At 44.9% G+C, this 21043-nt stretch overlaps 1 protein-coding gene across 3 annotated transcripts in view; it reads left to right on the forward strand.

Annotated features, from left to right (window-relative positions):
- Positions 1-21043, forward strand: part of AK5 (adenylate kinase 5) — a 241717-nt gene that overhangs the window by 216955 nt on the left and 3719 nt on the right. For all 3 annotated transcript variants that reach the window (XM_066376595.1, XM_066376596.1, XM_066376597.1), the window contains 2 exons: positions 940-1056; positions 14356-14541. In XM_066376595.1, the coding sequence (XP_066232692.1) occupies positions 940-1056; positions 14356-14541 (303 nt within the window). The remainder of the gene's footprint in view (positions 1-939; positions 1057-14355; positions 14542-21043) is intronic.

Below are 21043 nucleotides of genomic sequence, written 5' to 3' on the forward strand. Positions count from 1 at the left end.
TCTTCCTTCATATATATTCACATGGTTTGCTCCTTTACTTCACCCAGAGCCCTATTTTAATGTCACACACAGTTTATCAAACATGCCTCCCTAACCACCCTGTATCTCTTGGCCTTGCTTTTATTGTGTTCCAGTGGGTCTCTCTTGCTGACTCTTTTTTATGTATTTCTTGGTTCATCTATTATCTGTTTCTCTCACTAGAATGTAACCTCCAAGAAGAGTTAATTAACCAGTACCTAGGGATAGTTCTGACCACCCCTGCGATGGCTACATTTGCCAAGACCCTGCCCAAAGCCAGGGGGCACCCGGGAGCAGGGAACAGGGAACCCCACACTTTGGCAGCTGGCTGCATTGTTCCTGCCTCCATTCCCAAGCGCCCACCCATCTCCTCCTTTATTTGCCGGCAGCACAGGTCAAATAAACGTTTTTAACAGAGAAAGTGATATTACTAGAAAATGCTTCATATCTATGGACAGTCTTCTCAAGTTAGTGGATGTCAAATTTTATAAAATATTTACTGGAAATAAATTAACAGTAAAATACATTTTTATAGAGTGTTTTTTCTAGTTTTAAATTGCCATTAATGCCTAATTTATGGGTTGCTGCCATGTGAAATATAGCCGCTATCTTTTTTTTTAATCGATGATGCCATTGTTTTAAGGCACTCCAGTAAAATATAACTAGTAAAAATATACCAGTAAGAAAAAAACACTAACAATTAAATTATGCCCAGCATTGATTGTAAGATACATATCAATTTCATAGACATGAAAATGTGTGTCGGGGGGAGAGTGAGACTTAGAAGTGAAATACGGTATACTGCTGGCTGCTGTCAGTACTTTCGGAACCTTTCTCCCTCCCAGTGGGGCGACCTAAGGGGCCCGAGGCAATGCTGACTCGTCTGTAAGAGAGGTGCTGACCACTGCCCCTCTACCGCAGGGCATCATTCTGGAGCTGCTGAAGGAGGCCATGCTGGCCAGCCTCGGCCACACCAAGGGCTTCCTGATCGACGGCTATCCTCAGGAAGTGAAGCAAGGCAAGGAGTTCGGATGCTGGGTGAGTGTTATGGGGATTATCCCAGAAGAAACAGGGGATTTCATTGAGTTTGGGAGATAAATTGGAAATTTCTTGCCTTCCCAATTACATGAATCAAAACTTTCAGTTACAAGTGGCAGAAACTCAACACAAAGTATCAGGACAAAAAGGAAAAAAGGGGGGGAGGGGTACCTGGCCTATGGCGGGGCAGTGGATAAAGCCTCAACCTGGCACGCTCAGGTCACCGGTTCGAAGCCCTTGGGCTTGCCTTCTAAGGGCACATATGACAAGTCATTGAACAACTAAAGTGAAGCAGCAGTGACTTAATACTTCTTGTTCCCTGGCCCCTTTCTCTCCTCTCTCTGTAAAATCAATAAATAAAATCTTAAAAAAAAAAAAAAAAGATGGAAGGAGTTGTGATGGTGGAGTTATCTGCTCAAGTAACTAACTAAACAGTCCAGGAGTGGTCCGACCTGATTGGATCTGTATATTCAAATTTGTTCATCAGTCGTCTCCTTCCAGCTCTTAGATTGTCTTTCCTTCATGTTGTCCTCATTTTCTCCCTGTTCCAGGCTCAGCTTCCACCAGTTTAGTGACCTCACAGACAAATGTTTCTATTTACTAAATAGTCCAACAAAAAGACCCAGGGTTGTATTTCATTATCCCGGATTATTATAATGGTCATGGGCCTATCACTGAACCAATCCCTGAGGCCACAGGAAAGATGAGCAGGCCCATGACAGAATGTCCAGAAATATCCTGATCCAGCCTGGAGGACCAGGAGGGAGGAGGATGGGCACCACATCTGAACCACGCAGACTAAGAAAGGGAAGGGAAATTACCTAAGGAAAGGTAGGAATGCCCTTAGAAGATGGCAGGGAACGGATGCTGGACAGACAGAATCAAATATATGTGCCACTGTAACCTCCCACCATCACAACTGCCCCGTGTCCCACCCTCTTCACGAGGAGGGGCCACTCACAGGGGAACAACAGCAGGTAAAAACCATCATAGCTGTCATTTATTAAGCCAACTCTGGGCTGGGTCCTGTGCTACACAGTTTAAGTACTTTACCCCTAATTTTACATGGTCCCATCAAGAGAAAGACAGTTGTCTTCAGTTATTTAACAAAACTTCCAGAGCCTACAAGAAGTGATATTTATGTAAATCTCTCTATTGACTAGTTTTAAAACATTTTCATATATAGTATGTCATTTTGTTATATATGTTTCGATAACCTTTTTAGATAGATAGAAGAGGTATTTTTTTCCCCGTTAAAGGTGATAGATTAAGCCCAGAGAGGTGACATGACTTGCCCATAGTCACGCAGCTGGTACGTGACAACAGCTGGTAAGACTAAGACACGGGGCCCGTCTCCATCCACCCCAGCACTGCCGTGTTGATTATGGTGACTTGTATTGTATGTCCACCGGTGGGTTGTTCTACCTTCTTCTCAGCCTCTGTTTTAGTTAACTTCTTTAGATGGTATCTAATTTTTTTTAAGATTGTATTTATTCATCTTAGAGAGAGGAAAGGGGATGAGAAGCAGTAAGCATCAACTCATAGTTGCTTCCCATGTGTGCCTTAACTGGGCAAGCCCAGGGTTTCGAACCAGAGACCTCGGCATTCCAGGTCAATGATTTATCCACTGTGCCACCACAGGTCAGGCAGTATCTAAATATTTAAAGATCAGTTCTTCACTTTCCCCTAAGGTTTCCTGCTTGCAATCAGAGTCAAAGAAAATATTCCCTGGCATAGTTGGCAATGGTGAGGCCTGACCCCCCCCCCCCCATCCCAGAGCTGGCCTCAGCCTCAGAGCCTCCGTCAGGGCGGGGTGGGGAGAAACGGACTGTGTAGCAGAGCCTGTGACTGTGGTGCTTCCAGGCATTTCCTAATAGGGGTGGGGAACTCAGACTGCAGAATTCTACGAGCTTTTTCCCCGTAAACAAACCACTTGAAGAGCTCAGGCTTCAATATAAATCAACTACATTTATACAGAGTGGGATTGGGAAGATTGTCCTACATTTTTTTAAATCATGGTAAACAATACATAAGATAAAACAGACCATCTTAATTCATTTTAAGTGTAGAGTTTGGTAGTGTTAGGGACACTCACACTGTTGTCCAAACCAGTCTCCAGAATGCTTTGCATCTTGCAAAACTGAAACTCTACATATGGGTGATCACTTTGTAAGATATTTAAATGTCTAATCACTATGTTATATACCTGAAACTAGTAGGATAATGTACGTCAACAGTAATTGAAAAACAAATCTTAAAAAGTTATAATTAAAGAAAAAAGAATCTCTACAAACATTAAACAACTAACTCCCTATTTTCCCCTTCCCTCGGCCCCTGGCAACCACCCTTCTGTTTTCTGTCTCTGACTTTGATTCCTCTAAGTAGCTCATATAATTGGAATCAGATAGTTTTTGTCCTTTTGTGACTAGCTGATTTCACTTAGCATAATGTCCTCAAAGGTTCATTCATGTTGTAATGTGTTTTACAATTTCTTTCCTTTTTAAGGCTGAATAATACATTGTTAATCCATGCATCCTTCAAAAGCTACTTAAGTTGCTTCCACTTTGGGGCTATTGTAAATAATGCTGCTATGGACATGAATGTATAAATATCTCTTTAAGACCTAGTTTTCCCAACACCATTTGTTGAAAGACTGTTATTTTCCCCATTGAATGGTCTTGGCACCCTTATCCAAATCATTGACCATACATGAGAGTTTATTTCTGGGCTCCTTATGCTATTCCATTGGTCTGTTTGTCTTTATGTCAGTACCACACTGTTTTGATTACTATAGCTTTGAAATAAGTTTTTAAATCAGGAAGTGTGAAACCTCCAGCTCCATTCTTTTTCAGTTTTTGGTGTGCAAGTCCATTGAGAGTCCGTGTGAATTTTAGGGTGGATATTTCTATCTCTGAAAAAAAATACACCATTGAGATGTCAATGGGAATTGCATTGAATCTGTGGCTCACTTTGGGTGGTCTTTACATCTTAACAGTATTCATTCTCCTGTGGATTGTGTTTATAAGCTTTGTTTATGCTCATCTTCCCGCTGGCTTCCAGGCTGTGGACGAGGTTCCTAGGGATGCACTATGAGTAACAGGAGCAGAGCATTTTTCCTGCCACCTCAGACCCAGGCCTGTGCCTGGCTGGAGGCGCTAGCCCTGGAGGCTCTCCTTGCCTAGTGAGGATTGGCACTTCTGTAAACACACTATTAAAATACAATGGGAGATGAGCTCTAACTGCTGCAGGGTCAAAAATGTTTATTGAGGTTTAAGCTTCAAGATGGCTGCACCCCACCAGGTGATTTCACACTTACCTGTCTGTGAACTTCGGGTCCAAGAGCTCTGAGAGGACCCCCAGGGGGTCAGGACAGGTCATTAATTTGTTTGGACATGCTGGAAGGAAATGTTTTTTTTTTTTAATTTAATTAATTGTATTTACATAGATTCAAGGGTCCCCCCCAATGCACCCCCCTCCCCCTATTCCCCACAACATCTCCCTTGTCCCCCTTCCTACAGTGCCCTGCCTCCTTCCCTTCAGGTTTATCCCATCCTATCATCCCCTTTCCCTCTGTCCTCTTTTCCTGTGTTCCCTTTGATCCCTCCTCTGTCTCAATTCCGTTCCTCAGTTCTCATTGTTCCTTGGATTCCTCAAATGAATGAGGTCATGTGATATTTTTCTTTCTCTGCCTGGCTTATTTCACTTAACATAATAGTTTCCAGGTCCATCCATGTTGTTGCAAAAGGTAAGATTTCCTTCTTTTTCAAGGCCCTATAGTATTCCATTGTGTGTGTGTGTGTGTGTGTGTGTGTGTGTGTGTGTGTGTGTATACCATTGCTTTTTTTTTAAATTTTTTTTATTTATTCATTTTTAGAGAAGAGAGAGAGAGAGACAGAGAGGGAGAAAGAGGAGAGAGAGAGAGAGAGAGAAGGGGGGAGGAGCTGGAAGCATCAACTCCCATATGTGCCTTGACCAGGCAAGCCCAAGGTTTCGAACCGGCGACCTCAGTATTTCCAGGTCGACGCTTTATCCACTGTGCCACCACAGGTCAGGCTACCATTGCTTTTTAATCCACCTGTCCACTGACAGACACTTGGGCTGTTTCCAGATCTTTGCTATTGTGAACAAGGCTGCCATAAACATGGGGTTGCATTTCTTTTTTTCAGTCAGTGATATGGTGTTCTTCAGTATATTCCTAAAAGTGGGATGGCTGGGTCAAAAAGCAGATCCATTTTTAATATTTGAGGAATCTCCATACTGTTTCCCACTGTGGCTGCACCGGTCTGCATTCCCACCAGCAGTGCAGGAGGGTTCCCCTTTCTCCACATCCTCGCCAGCACCTATCGTGTGTTGTTTTGTTGATGAGCGCCATTCTGACTGGTGTGAGGTGGTATCTTATTGTGGTTTTAATTTAAATTTCTCTAATGATTAGTGATGTTGAACATTTTTTCATATGCCTATTGGCCATTTATATGTCCTCTTTGGAGAAGTGTCTATTCATTTCTCTTACCCATTTTTTGATTGGATTGTTTGTCTTCCTGGTGTTGAGTTTTACAAGTTCTTTATAAATTTTGGTTATTAACCCCTTATCAGACGTATTGTCGAATATGTTCTCTCATTGTGTGGTTTGTCTTTTTATTCTGTTTATATTGTCTTTAGCTGTGCAAAAACTTTTTAGTTTGATATAGTCCCATTTGGGTATTTTTTGTTTGTTTTTTTTTGTATTTTTCCGAAGCTGGAAACGGGGAGAGACAGTCAGACAGACTCCCGCATGCACCCAAACGGGATCCACCCGGCATGCCCACCAGGGGCGATGCTCTGACCACCAGGGGGCGATGCTCTGCCCCTCTGGGGCGTCGCTCTGCTGCGACTAGAGCCACTCTAGCGCCTGGAGCAGAGGCCAAGGAGCCATCCCCAGAGCCCGGGCCATCTTTGCTGCAATGGAGCCTTGGCTGCGGGAGGGGAAGAGAGAGACAGAGAGGAAGGAGGGGGGGTGGAGAAGCAAATGGGCGCTTCTCCTATGTGCCCTGGCCGGGAATCGAACCCGGGTCCCCTGCACGCCAGGCCGACGCTCTACCGCTGAGCCAACTGGCCAGGGCCTAGTCCCATTTGTTTATCCTGTATTTTATTTCACTTGCCCATGGAGATAAATCGGCAAATATATTCCTGCGAGAGATGTCGGAGAGCTTACTGCCTATGTTTCCTTCTAAGATGCTTATGGTTTCACGACTTACATTTAAGTCTTTTATCCATTTTGACTTTATTTTTGTGAATGGTGTAAGTTGGTGGTCTAGTTTCATTTTTTGCAGGTAGCTGTCCAATTTTTCCAACACCATTTGTTAAAGAGACTGTCTTTACTCCATTGTATGCTCTTATCCCCTTTGTCAAAAATCAATTGTCCATAAAGGTGTATTTCTGGGTTCTCTGTTCTGTTCCATTGATCTATATGCCTGTTCTTATGCAGTACCAAGCTGTTTTGAGTACAATGGCCTTGTAGTATAACTTGATGTCAAGAAGTGTGATACCTCCCACTTTATTCGTCTTTTTCAAGATTGCTGAGGCTATTTGTGTTCTTTTTTGGTTTCATATAAATTTTTGAATATGTGTTCTATATCTTTGAAGTATTTCATTGGTATTTTAATTGGTATTACATTGAATTTATAAATTGCTTTGGGTAATATAGACATTTTAATGATGTTCCTAAATTAATTTGTAATCCAGTTTGGTGGTGTGAGCTAGAAGTCTGTGCGTCTGCCTACTCCGCTGCCATCTTGGTATTCCCTGAAGGCTTTCTTTATTCCATCCTGGGACAGTTCCTCCCAGGACTTGAGAACATTGCTTCCCCTGCTCTGCCAGCCTATGTTAGTCAGAATCAGGAAAATGTTTTTAAAAGGTTTTTTTTTAATTTCTCTCAGATATAGTGGAATATTCTTCTGAAACCCCAAATGGCCAAGTGTGTTAAGTAAGATGCATGGTAAAGATGAGAATCCTTTTTTGTCAGCTACTATGTACAAAAAAACCCCAAAAAACCCACCAAAATTATAATTCATGTTCTTTTTTTGAGACTTTTTAAACTGTGTCTCAAGGCAAATACTTGACCTTAGGCTTAGGGTGGTTTCAAAGTGTTCCAACAAGTGACAACAGTATTGTATTTATGTAGAGCTTCCCAGGTGACATCTTTAAAGCATGCCACTCATGTGGTCTGGAGTCAGAAGAGCTGGATTTTCTACCTCTGCCATGTATTAGTGTGACCCTGGCAATCACTCAACTTCAGGTTCCTCCTCTGTAAAATGGATATAATGAGATGCCTGCCAGACCCCATTTAAAGGGTTTCACAAGCATCAAATGGTATAACATACATAAATGAGTTTTCTAAGCTCTGGAAGGCTATCAACCATTACCTAGTTTAGGGTCATTTATTTTTCAGTCTCACCTCATACACACCTGTAAATCCCTGCTCCGTCACACCTTGCTCTTTGGCTTATAACCCACTTAGGGTGAGTTAAAGCTTTGACAGTCAATTGGTCTGTCCCTGGCTTTTGGCTGTGTGTGACATCAAATCACCCAAATGATTTTTTTTATAGTAAAGTAAAACTTCCTCTCCCACTGTGGATCCCATTCTGACAGGGGTTAGAATGGGTCAGAGAAGAAACCTAACTAGAACTTAGAAGTGACATGGAGTCATCCACATGATGACTGGACAGCTTCAACCAATGCAAAAATTCATCATGTCATTTCAAAAAATATACAAGTATGCCATAGCCTTACTGAACTGATGACCTTCAAGTGAGGTGTCGACCAAACCAGTCTTTTACATACTGCTGGGAGGAGTTTGCAAATTAAGCATGTACTATATATTAATTTGTCCCTGGGTATAGTAAATTTAGAAGATCCTAATATCAATTAGACTTGTGTGCAAGAGAACAGATACAACCGTCTAAACGAGCTCTTGCTTTAAACTTGACTTGAAGAACAAAGATGTTACAAACATGGAATGAGCTGTTGTTGATTTATTTATGCCCTGCAGGGACTGCAGCATTTGTACAGCCCCCTCCAAATTACCGGCAAGTAATGCATTTGAAATTTGGCAAAGACAAATACAGACATCGGATTTTCTCCAGAGATTCAGAATGATCAGCCTGGTTGACAGCCTAGTGAATGTTTCTTGTACGTTCATCACGTGTGCAACTATGTTTGAAGCCCATTCAAGCTTGTGGGTTTTTTTGTTTGTTTTTGCTTTTTGTTTTTTTACAGAGACAGAGAGAGAGTCAGAGAGAGGGATAGATAGGGACAGACAGACAGGAATGGAGAGAGATGAGAAGCATCAATCAACAGTTTTTCGTTGCGACACCTTAGTTGTTCATTGATTGTTTTCTCATATGTGCCTTGACTGTGGGCCTTCAGCAGACCGAGTAACCCCTTGCACGAGCCAGTGACCTTGGGTCCAAGCTGGTGAGCTTTGCTCAAACCAGATGAGCCCGCGCTCAAGCTGGTGACTTCGGGGTCTCAAACCTGGGTCTTCTGCATCCCAGTTCGACGCTCTATTCACTGTGCCATGGTCTGGTCAGGCCTGTGGTTTGTTTTAACCAGTCTATGGACATTTCACCAAATTTTCTGTTGCATAGAAACTGATGTGCCTGGCGCATGGGACCATCTGCTGCCGAAAAGAGATCCAGTTTGGTTAGTTAGACTGATGCTTTTGCATACCTATAACTGAGTTCTGTGAGATGCATTATCCTTTAAGGATTTGCTGGCTACTGTACATGACATCACTAAAGGTCAAATCAGACTACCGCTATGTCCACAGTTTAGGGCTTAGTCTGTATGTGATTTCTCGATTACTGTCCTATATTCTATTCCCAAGGCTGTTTTTCCCCCCCATTGAATTAATCTATGCCTTCCATATCAGCATGGTGTATAGTGTGTGTGTGAGAGAGAGAAAGAGAGCGAGAGAGAGAAGAAATGTGAAGGAGAAGCTGGAGTTTCCAAGCACCATCCTCATCTCCCACCCAATTGGGAACCACTGGTTACAGTGACTTCAGTGTTTACAGCCTCTAGCCAGAGCCTGGCTTTACAATTCACTGGCAAGTCACTGAAGTTTACATAGCTCAGTTCTCTTCTATAAGATGTAGGTGGAAAAGAGATACCTCAGTACTTGTTGGGAAGATTGGATGGAATCCTCGAGAAGTGTCTTCCATGTTTCTAAGCCTGCATAAGATGCTCAATAAATTGTTACAGTCTTATTTTCAAATTTACTTGTATTTTTGTGACTATGGAAATAAAAATTATATAGATATGAGGCAACACAGAAAAGTATAAAACAAAGACTAACCAATCACCCAGAGATAACACCTATTCACATTTTAATATATGTTAATAGTATTTGTTGTTCCTGTTTTTATATAGTTAAAATCATACAGACTGTATAACTAACAGAATAATAGCTATTATTTTGTGAGCTCTTAAAATGTAGTGGGAACTGAACTAGATGCTTTACATATGGAATTTTATTAAATTTTACAACCTTATTCAGTAGGTATTATTATCCCCAGTTTATCATGTTGAGGAAGGGTGTGTGCTTAGCCTGGCTCCCTAGTGTGAAATTGAAAAGCTTTCTTGTACTAAGCCAACATTTTACTCAACAACAGCTGAACTACACACATATCAACAGAACTAAAATGCATGCACTTGCATTTGGCGTTGCCCTCCCAGGAGCCTCTTAGCTGAAATTCTGCCCTTAGCCTGAATATGCAGATAATTTTTCTGGATGTGTGAATGATGACATTACTGTCCCTCTACCTGACTATTCTTAGTGTTCTCATAACATTTTTCATCCACAGAATCAGTAATTCTGTTTATAAATATATTCTAACCTTCAGAATGAGCACTAATTAGCTCTCTCTCGCGCGCATGTGACCGCGCGCGCGCGCACACACACACACACACACACACACACACACACAAAGGTTATGAGTCTGGCCAAGGGACATTCTAGTTTGTGTGCTGTAGTTGTTTGGAATTGTGGGGAGCCTTGGAGACCCCTTAGGATTTTCCACTTGAGACTTCCTGTTCTTTTCATCTGATTTCTGGTTCTCTGTAGAACTTTGAGCTGGGTAATGGCGGTGTGAGGGCAGAAGTTATGTTAGCAAAAGGGTGGTATTACTATTATTATTATTAATCTGTGTGTTCAGGAATGCTAGAATGACCCAAACACCCCTCTTCTGGTGTATTCCCCTGAGGGGACATACCTCAGGGTGAAAGCAAATGCGGAACTGGCATTCTGCGTTATGGTTAGCCAGGAGCCCTTACCGGCCACGCAGGCACTGGTGAGTATGCTGGAGCACGTGACTCAGGCTGAACGCATGGATGGAGCCTTTGGCCCTTTCTAAGCCCCAATGACCATCAGGGGCTTTTACAGTTCAAAGGGATGAATATATTGCCAGGCCCACATTAAGTAATACTAGCTCACATTTATGTTGTGCTTGAAACGGGCCAGGCACTTGACTTGTATTAATTCATTTAATCCTCACAATCATTCTGTTGAGGGAGAAACTATTATTATTCTCATTTTAAAGTGAGGAAAGGGAGGCAGCCAGAGATAACAAGATAGTTGTTATTCTCAACAAAAGAGCATTCCTGGATGACATGACCCTGCCCGCTGGTAAATGTGGTCCAGCTGGTGCCCTCAGTCAGAAGAAAACTGAAGTGGGGGCCAGAGGAGAACAGGGCAACTCCCCCTCCTGCTCAGCCTGCTCGAATTACCGAGGGAAAGCTACTAGCACAAGTCACTGAGGCGCACGTCTTCATCCTAGTGCTGCTCTCAGCCGAGGTAAAAACTGATCCCTACTAGATCCCCAGAGTCAGCTCCCACAGACTAAAATAAAATGGCTTCCAACAGCACTCACTTCCTTTCCTACATCCTATCTTCCTCTCCTGACTCCACCTGGCCCACCAGTCATCTGACCTGAGTCCCATTCGGAAGGCTCTGATTGCCCCCTCCACTAGGGTAAAGGCACCAAGTTCTGGAGTTACACATGGCTGGCTCAGGGCTATCACTAACTAGTTAGTCCTCTGTGACCTTAGGCAAGTTTACCTCCATGAACCTCCGTTTATCATCCTTAAAGTAGAGAAAATGTCTCCTAGCTGGGTGCTGCAAGGGTTAAATGGACGGATATAAGTCCCTTAGCTACTGAAATGTTGCTTTTGGTATCTTGACCACCCTTCCAAGAGCATTGTGTTCTAATAGAGGTCCCCTGAATAACTCAAGGTCGTGGAGAACCCAGTGCCACTGAATTCCAGGGGCACCAGCAGGGTGATGCCAGGGCGGGGAGTTGTCCCCAGTCTCTGCACTTCATTCAGACAAGGGCAGAGTTCTCTGTTCTCCGCTGATGTGACGCTAGAGGCCAATCACAGCCCAGTGAAAAAGAGGCAGAGCTGGAAACCTGGGAGCTGCTCCAAAAGACTGGGTATATCAAAGGGCTTTGAAAAACAGCATTAAATGATTTTCATTTGAACATTTCAAAAACTTTCAGGTATTAAAAAATCAGTGGTACAGGCCACTGCCAAATGGAATGACTGCTCAATAGCTTTTTATGTAGGAAAGGAACGCTGATGCCAGGAGAGATTGGTTAGTACAAACCTGCTAGTCTCGGCGCAAGCAAATTGGTTGGTAGAGCAGCTTCTCAAGCAGTTAATGTGTGAAGAATCAGCTGGCGATCTTAAAATGCAGACCAGTTCCATAGTCCGGGATTGTGCCTGAGACTGCATTTCTAACAAGCTCCCAGGTAAGGCCTGCGCTGCTGGCCTCAGGGCCACAGCTGAGACTCAATGGGGCCTGACCAGGCTGTGGTGCAGTGGATAGAGTGTCGGCCTGGGACACAGAGGACCCAGGTTCAAAGCCCAAGGTTTCTGGCTTGAGCCCAACATTGCTGGCTTGAGCAAAGGGTCACTGGCTCAGCAGGAGCCTCCCCAGTCCCAGTCAAGCCACCTATGAGAAAGCAGTCAATGAACAACTAAGGTGCCCCAACAAAGAATTGATACTTCTCATCTCTCTCTCTCCCTATCTGTCTCTCTCTCTCTCTCTCTGTCGCTAAAAATAGAAAGAGAGAGAGAGAGAGAGAGAATCAATATGGAAAACAATCTACCTCTGCCCTCTGTGCTTATTTTGATCCAGAGAGTCATTTACTGCCAGCTCCTGCTTAGATACACATTATCTCTGTTTGTTCCTGAATGAGCCCCTGAATTATCTTTTCTGTCCCCATGAGTGTCCTGAAAACTCCTATAATTGGAAAAATCGCCTAGTCTCATGCAGCCCAACCAGAAATTGCTCCAGGGAGCCAAACTCTGTAACTAGGCTGCCTCCCAAGCTCGCCCTCTGCTGGTGGAGAAAGGTCATTTTCTTCTAAACCTTCACTTAGCCTTTCTTTTTGCTTAAATACAGGTACATTTTGTTTTTTAATTAATACAACAGAACAGTTGTGTGACATATTCCGGAAGTCTTTTTCACTCTTCTAGATTTTGAATCAATTTTCCACTCTTCCTTAAAGTAAATTATTGAGATAGGGGAGATAAATGTTTGCTCAACACTTACTAGTAACGTAACATTATGTGTGTTACCTAAAGTTTTCCCCACCCCGACTTTGTTCCCATCCCTCCCAGGCACTTGCTTGGGGTGGCAAGCCTGACTTCTCACAGCCTGATGAGTGCAAGGTCAGGAGGGAGCAACAGATTCTTTTGATCCAGGGCTGGGGTTGGTAGTAGAGGCAACACCGACAGAGATGTCAGGAGCAAAAGAGCAATGAAAAGAAGCGTGGGAAGATGGGAGATTCGTGCTGCTTTTTCATATCATTATTCACTCATTAAAACATTTTCACCATATGCAAGACTTGGGACCAGGAGCTAAGCACTCCTAACCCCTGCACGCAAAGAGATTGTAGCCTAATAGCGCAAATAAGCATAATAGCTAATATTTATATACTATATGCCAGGAAACATACTTACATTACCTTATTTAATTTTACTTAATCCACACAGTAATGAGAAAACTGGGGCACAGAGAAGTTGAGTGACACTTTCAGCTAATAATAAAGTCAGGTAGCTTAAAATGATTTGTTATTTTCTCTACTAGGGTTCTGGGTTTTCTGGGCTTGGCTGGCTGGTTGTCACTTGGGGTCCTTTATGCAGTCGATTCATACAATCACATAAGGCTGAGTATGCGCGTCTGGAGCTAAAGCTGGGGGGTCTACCGCAGCCAAGGGCTGGTCGGGCCTCTCTGTCCGCAGTGTCTGTCACGTGGCTGGTCGGGCCTCTCTGTCCGCAGTGTCTGTCACGTGGCTGGTCGGGCCTCTCTGTCCGCAGTGTCTGTCACGTGGCTGGTCGGGCCTCTCTGGTGCACAGTGTCTGTCACGTGGCTGAACGGGCCTCTCTGTCGCACAGCGTCTGTCACGTGGCTGTTCGGGCCTCTCTGTCCGCACAGCGTCTGTCACGTGGCTGGACGGGCCTCTGTCGCACAGCGTCTGTCACGTGGCTGGTCGGGCTGCCTCGCAGCTCAGCCGTCAGAATGGTTGGACTTCTTGAATGGCAGGTGACCAGGCAGAAACTGCACAATTTCTTGTAATCTTACTTCTAAAAGCATACCGCATCGTTTCCACTGTCTTCGTTGGTCACACAGTTATATAGGTCAGCTGAGATTCTGGGTGGAACGGGCTCTGCATCTCAAAGTGGAAGGAACTTAACGAGCATGGAGGTGAGGAATTGATGAAGACATCTTGGGGACAAGCCAGCACTCCAGAATTTGACCCTAAGTAGCCGGACTCAACCTTTGTGTGCTCAACCGTTACTCTGTACTAACGGCCACATAATCTAGACACAGTCCGTGATGCTCCTGGGGGAAGATAGCATGGGGTATGGAGGAGGGAGTGGCTAGCTCTGCCTCAGTAGGTCAGTGAAGGCTTCCACGAGGAAACACCTTGCACACACACATGCATGCACGTGCACGCACAGGCACACACATACACCTCCCCTTAGTGTGGAGAACAGATTGTGGCTGCATTGGGTAGCACTCTATATAATCCCTGCATTACAGGAGGTGACAGAGGCTGAGGGCAAGACACAGACAGCTCTGAGGCACCACGTGGAAACGACCGCCCTGGAGACGCGGAGCCAGGCAGCCCAGTCTCAGGCCTGCCCAGTGTAGCTCCCGGAACCGGGCAGCCAAGGCAGGGAGAGCGCGGGGTCCCAGGCCTTCCCAGAGCACCACGGAATGGAATTTCTGACTGTGCTGTGCTCCTGCACTCCCAGGTTGGAGACCCGCACTTGGTGATCTGTATGGATTGCTCAGCAGACACCATGACCCACCGCCTTCTCCAGCGGGGCCAGAGCAGCCCGTGCGTGGACAGCGCCGCCATTGCCAAGCGCCTCGAGGCCTACTACCGAGCGTCCATCCCCGTGATCGCCTACTATGAGACGAAAACACAGCTGCGTAAGGTGAGTCATTTCTCTCCTCCCCTCCAAATGAGCCAGTTCTCCATTAAAAAAAAAAAAATATTGATTGACTTGAGAGAGGAAGAGAAACAGAAAGAAACTTTGACATGTAATTCCCCTTATTTAGGAATTCATTGATTGATTCTTGCACGTGCCCTCACCAGGAATCAAACTCACAACCTTGGCGTATCAGGACAACACTCTAACCAACTGAGCTACTTGACCAGGGCACCCATTTTTTTTTTAAGACAGAGTAAAAAACAGGACATTTTTGGTTAAGGGATCTGGGAATTAGAGCTACATACACTGCACAATTTGGGCTATAATATGGATCCCTTACTTGCTTCACTTTTATATCAAAATTAAATATTTGTCATCAGATGGACCATGTTGGTCAAGCAATTTTCACAGATACCATCATATTGCCAAAAACATTTCCTTTTTCCAAAAAAGAAAGCGAAAAAGAAGGGAAGGGAGGGAGGGAGGCACAGATGAGGCCTAAGTTCTGCCTTCTAGACCAGAGCTGAACAGGATTATGCAAGAACAATCTCTCCTAGACCTGTGATTCAACAACTTTGAATTTCTAGATTTTTACACAGTTCATAATTAGCACCTGTCTCTTTTGCCTCAACTTCTTGCAAGAACTGTTATTGAAAGAAGCCGTACAGGGGGCCAGGAGAGCAGGCAACTAAGTAAGACAGTGAAGCCTGGGGGTAAATGGGAGTGTCTACTTCACCAGCAATAATCATGCTGAGTCACCATTCACTTCCTGACCTTGGCGAAACTACACAACCCCCATTCACTCCCTCACTTCATAAACGTGGGTCAAGCACCTCCGAAGGGCATCCGTGGTCCTAGTGGTTTGGATACGCAGATTAAGATGCAGCTTGCCTGTGAGAGCTTCAAGTTTTGGTAGGGGATGGAAACCTGCATCACGGGGCCCTTTCACCCGGGCAAAGGGAAGAGGAGAGGCACTGAGGAAGGTCAGCTAAACTGAGTCTCGAGGGGGGAGGAGTCGAGAGGGGAGCAGGGCACTCCACATGGAAGGGTCCCCCACGTCAGGAGGGTCAGGAATTGAGGTTGGCTGTCACATAATGTGACAAGGAAAAGGACAAGAGAAGGGGCTGGGCAGGCAAGCAAGGACCAGCTCAAGATGAAGCTTACATAGGAGCTACCACTTGTCTTGTGGATGGTGGGAACTATTGAAGGGAACAGACATAACCAGGATTTTAATTTTTTTTCTTTTTTTTTTTGTATTTTTCTGAAGTTGGAAACGGGGAGGCAGTCAGACAGACTCCTGCATGCGCCCGACCGGGATCCACCCGGCATGCCCACCAGGGGGCGATGCTCTGCCCCTCTGGGGCGTTGCTCTGTTGCAACCAGAGCCATTCTAGCGCCGGAGGCAGAGGCCACAGAGCCATCCTCAGGGCCCGGGCCATCCCCGCTCCAATGGAGCCTCGGCTGCGGGAGGGGAAGAGAGAGACAGAGAGGAAGGAGAGGGGGAGGGGTGGAGAAGCAGATGGGCGCTTCTCCTGTGTGCCCTGGCCGGGAATCAAACCCGGGACTCCTGCACGCCAGGCCGACGCTCTACCATTGAGCCAACTAGCCAGGGCCCAGGATTTTAATTTTAAAAGCTCACTCCATCAGCCTTCTAGAGCAGTGGTCTCCAACTCCTGGGCCACGGACCGGTACTGGTCCGTGGGCCATTTGGTACCGGTCCGCAGAGAAAGAATAAATAACTTACATTATTTCCGTTTTATTTATATTTAAGTCTGAATGATGTTTTATTTTTTAAAAATTACCAGATTCCCTCTGTTACATCCATCCAAGACTCACTCTTGACGCTTGTCTCGTAAATTCAACAATTATATTTTAAAATACCACTTTTTTTTTTTACGCCGGTCGCATAATTTTATTTTGTGCATTTTTCCGTCCCACCCTAAAGGCCGGTCCGTGAAAATATTTTCTGACATTAAACCGGTCTGTGACCCAAAAAAGGTTGGGACCACTGTTCTAGAGAACAGATACCAAACCGACAAGGCTAGAAACCTGGGAGGCTAGCACAGTATTCCAGATACAAAATCCTGAGACTCCCAAAGCAGAATAGGGAGCTGGACATCTGCATACTTTCTGCTATTCACAGTAAGTTCATAGGAGACATCAATTCGTACCAAACAAACTTGTCTCTGAGGCAGCTACATCATCGAATGTTTGATAATCAATTCTCCTTTTCTAAACCTGTTAATGATCTATTTTCCAGAATCTAAGAACTTAGCCTGGTGTAGAAGCCCGGAAGGTGTTCTTTGATTTGACACAGTCATGTCAAACGTGTGGTGTGAGAGCCTAATCCCCAACCTCTCTGTACCTATGGCAGACATTGCTAATCCATCGCCACACTCTTCCCTGCAGTGCCCAGATGTGGCCTCAGAATGCTAGCACGTCTCTCCAGGCTGCTACTACCAATAGGATTTGATGTGCAAATTGAAACTCTTTGCTGTGTTTTGTGTAACCTCTGGTTGCCATATAAAACAAAGACTTGGGTCTTTAGACACAAGCAAACAAAAAGTGCATTATGTAACAGCAGGGGCTTAAGAATTCAGGGTGCCAAAGGCCTTTCCAAGAGTAGTGATGTCCACACTTTGTGTATCCTGGAACACGTACAGAAATTACTCAGACAGAAGGGAATTTCTCCCACTACAAAGATTCAGAGAGGTGAAAAAATCCTTAAATAATTCAGAATTTAACCACTTTCAGAGCCAGAAAATCCCTTTGCTCTTTCTCTGATGCAGTATTTCCAACCTAAATTCTACATGCTCACAAATGATGGTCACATGGATGCAGGGCTGACCGAATTCTCAGATACCTCTGCCTTCTGGAACCCTCAGAAATACCTGAGTCAGTGAGAAAGGAAGCCTCCAGTTTTGTTAAGCTTATCTCTTCAGCTTCCCCGGCATTTTGGACCCAGTTACAGCTGGGTTCATGATGAGGTAACACTTATGATCCACGTGGGGAATATTTAAAGCGGCCCCAGCCCTGACTACAGTGCAGGATGGGCTCCAGCCCTCAAGGCTTCTGGAGGACGACTTGAGGAGGCTGCTTTGTCTCATTGCCTCTGCCCAGGCTGTCCTCCACCCACGCAGCTGCAGAGATCTGGGGGCGGGGGGAGGGGGGGGGGGAAGGCTCCCTCCCCACCCCTAGCGTAGAGATAGGGAGAGTGCAGTCTGTGGCCCAAGAAAGTGAGAATTATTTGCAGGTGCCCTGTGGGGTTTGCCAGCAGCTCCCACTGCAGAAGGGGGACTGGAGAAGCAGGGAGAGTGCATCTGTCCTTCCTGAAGGGGGACTGGAGAAGCAGGGAGAGTGCATCTGTCCTTCCTGCTTTCTGGCCTCTGGGCTCCCGTCCAGTCTTCTTGCAAGAGCTTCATCTCCCCCTGGATTCCAAGTGACAATTTGCCTTGTGCCTGTGATACCCTTTGGATAGTTAGCACTTCCTCCCTGTCTCGTTCCTACACTGAGCCCAAAACAGTGCTGGTCACCATCCCTGTGGGCTCTTGGATCATTAAAGGAGTTTTTTTAAAACTAGGTTGGGCTGGTGAATGCAGTTCAAGATACAAGTGGGACAAACCAGTAGCTCAGTGAGATGTACAGTGAGTTAGAGGCACACTGTGGTCCAGCCCAGGGAGAGGCCACCCCCAACAGCACTTCTCTCAGCCTCAGTGTTGCCCAGTTGCTTATGGTCAATCTTATCAGCTGACACCTCGGCTGGATGAAAGCCCTTTTGGCTACAAGCTAGCAAAACAAAACAAAAACAATTTACACAGCCACTGCCTTATTCTTTGTCCTTATTATGCCATCATCGTACAATAACATTAGGAACTTCTTTTAACAGAAACCCAAGGATAGAGGCAGATGTGACACCAGTGGACGCTGAGTTTCTAGCTGTCTGCCCCTCTCGCACAAAGCTAGCTTTGCTCTGCATCTGACCGGGTTAGAGCAGCACCGCCTCCATTCTGAGGGAGACATCAGTCATCAATGGTGGCGCTTCTTACCGCCCAGTTTAGACGCTGCCTCAGTGCCGCTGTCGAAACTTGCTCAACACAGCAGTACAGTGGTCACATGCAAGAGTTAACCTATAAAGGAAACATTTTTTCCCCCACTAGAGAGAATTTATCATTGGAAAAAATGAGTGAAATGTAGCATGACGGGGAAAAGCGCAGTAACTGGCCTGGGCATCAGAAAGCCTGAGGCACGGTGGTGCGAAGGAGCTTGGGGAACTGGGCGAGTCACCTCACAACTTCATCCGAAAATAAAATAGACGGACAGACATGGTCTACTGGAATCCTCTTGGCCTGTCACTCTGTGGTTCTCAGGGGAAAAAATATATATATTATCTTCTTGTCATGAAAGGGACATGTACTTGTTTTAGCAAATATAGAAAACTAGGTCATCCACCACTCAGAGGCAAACATTCTGGATTATTTCCTCCAACAATTTTTTTGCTAGGAATTTTCAAAACATGATTGTGACCATAGGTATATAAATTAGGACTTCTTGGTTATAGGAAACAGGCACCAACTACAACTGGCCTCGCCTGGAACACAGAACTTACATAATTATAAGGTTTAGCAACCCAAGGCTGCAACGCAGCAGTCCCGGGAAGGCTGCAGGGCCTGGCTCCCCTCTGCCTTGCAAAGGCGCGCGCTCTCTCTCTCTTTCTCTGTCTGTCTGTCTGTCTGTCTCTCTCTCTCTCTCTCTCTCACACACACACGCATGCAGATTTTTCTTTCGCTGGCCCAGAAGCCAGAATATGGCCACCCTGCAACTTCCATGTACACGTTACCACAAAAGTTCCAAACTCTACAGAAACTTTCTGATGGGTCCTGCTTTGCTCTGGGTCTTCACCTTTGTCCTTTAAGCTAAGGCCAGACAGCTGGGGTGACATGGGGCTTTTTGTTTGCTCTGTGGATATTTTGAGTATAAACTACATATTCACCCTTCTTTTCTTTTTCTAAATTGCCTCACTGCCTCTAGAATTTTATTCTCAGAACAGTGCTTCCTGGGACGGAGGATCCCAGATAGCTTTATAGATTTCCCACTCACTCAAGTCAAAGACTGCTTTTTCCGTCTTAGAAGGCCTGATTATTTGATTTTGGCTTTAAATCTCCTCACGTCCTTGGGCTCCAGAGGCAACCACCACAGCATGTGACCCTGGCTGAGTGGCAATGAGATGCTTTCTTTCATTTAGTTAAATAAATAACTCCCGTATGTAAGCCACAAAGCAAAATGAGTAGTTTGGTTTGGGATGGAAATAGAAGCGGGAAATGGTGCAGCTAAAGCCTTCTGCCTCCCAGCCATCAGAAAATAACAAGTTTCGCCCTTCAGGCACTCGGGCTTATTAACTCGTTTCTGAAAACAAGTTGCCCGATTTTTGTAACACAGAATCTCATATCCTAATATAAAGTCCAGACTGAGGGTCAGAAAATGGGCTCCAAGCTGAAGAGAGGGGAGGAGGAAGAGAGCTGGAAAACGGGCCGTGGTGAAGGAAGGGCGGGAGTGATTTGTTATTGTAATAACAAATAAGTAAAAAGCACACTTCAGCGCTTCAGTGGTGGTCAAGTTTATTATTTTAAAGGATGATTATGATCCCTTTCCTCAGTAAGATTCTGTGCCCTCCCAGGATTGTGTAAGATGCTTTTTTATCTACAGCTCCCAGGCTCACATTCGAATAGTGTTAGTTCTGTCCGTGGTCTGTCTGCCCTTGAGCTGTGAGCTCCCTCAGAGCAGGGTTGTGTCTCAGTCCACTTGGTATGTCCGGCACAGGACATGCTGTTTGCACCCAGAGAATGTTTGTTGGTTGAAAGGAAAAGGGAGGTGAGGTAAAGCAACAGGCAAGGTGCCGTGAGGGAAAAAAACACAGCAAGGGCTAAGTCCCCGCCGCCCAGATGCAGAGCTTTAGGCAGGGACACAAGGTGCAGTTGGCAGTCTCTGGTTCTCCTATAAGGCTCAAGGATGACACATTTATGGGGGGTCATCCCACCATAAATACTTAAGTTCCCATTTTAATTTTTTCTTTATTGTGAGAAATAACACACATACAGGAATGCACACAAGTAATATGTAAGCTTGAAGATTAATAAATGAACACCGTAAAATCACCACAAAGGTCAAGAATTAGAGAATTGCCGAAGCTCCCCTAAGTGTCTTCTGATCCATCTTGTCCTCTTCCCAAAAAGTTAACACAATCCTGACTTTTCTGATCATTTCCTTGCTCTTAACAATTTTGTCACCTCCCTATGGGTCCCTGACCAATATAACCTAGCTTTGCCCGATTTTTAACTTAATGTAAGTTGAATCGTTCAGTATGCATATGCTTAGGAGACACACATCTTTCCCTCAACTGTGTGACTAATCCATGTTGTTGAATGGCGCTCCAGTTTTTTTTTTTCATTACCATAGTATTCCATTATACGACTTATGCCACCATATATATATATATATATATATATAT

Source organism: Saccopteryx leptura, chromosome 3 (genome assembly GCF_036850995.1).
Source record: "Saccopteryx leptura isolate mSacLep1 chromosome 3, mSacLep1_pri_phased_curated, whole genome shotgun sequence".
Lineage (NCBI taxonomy): Eukaryota > Metazoa > Chordata > Mammalia > Chiroptera > Emballonuridae > Saccopteryx > Saccopteryx leptura.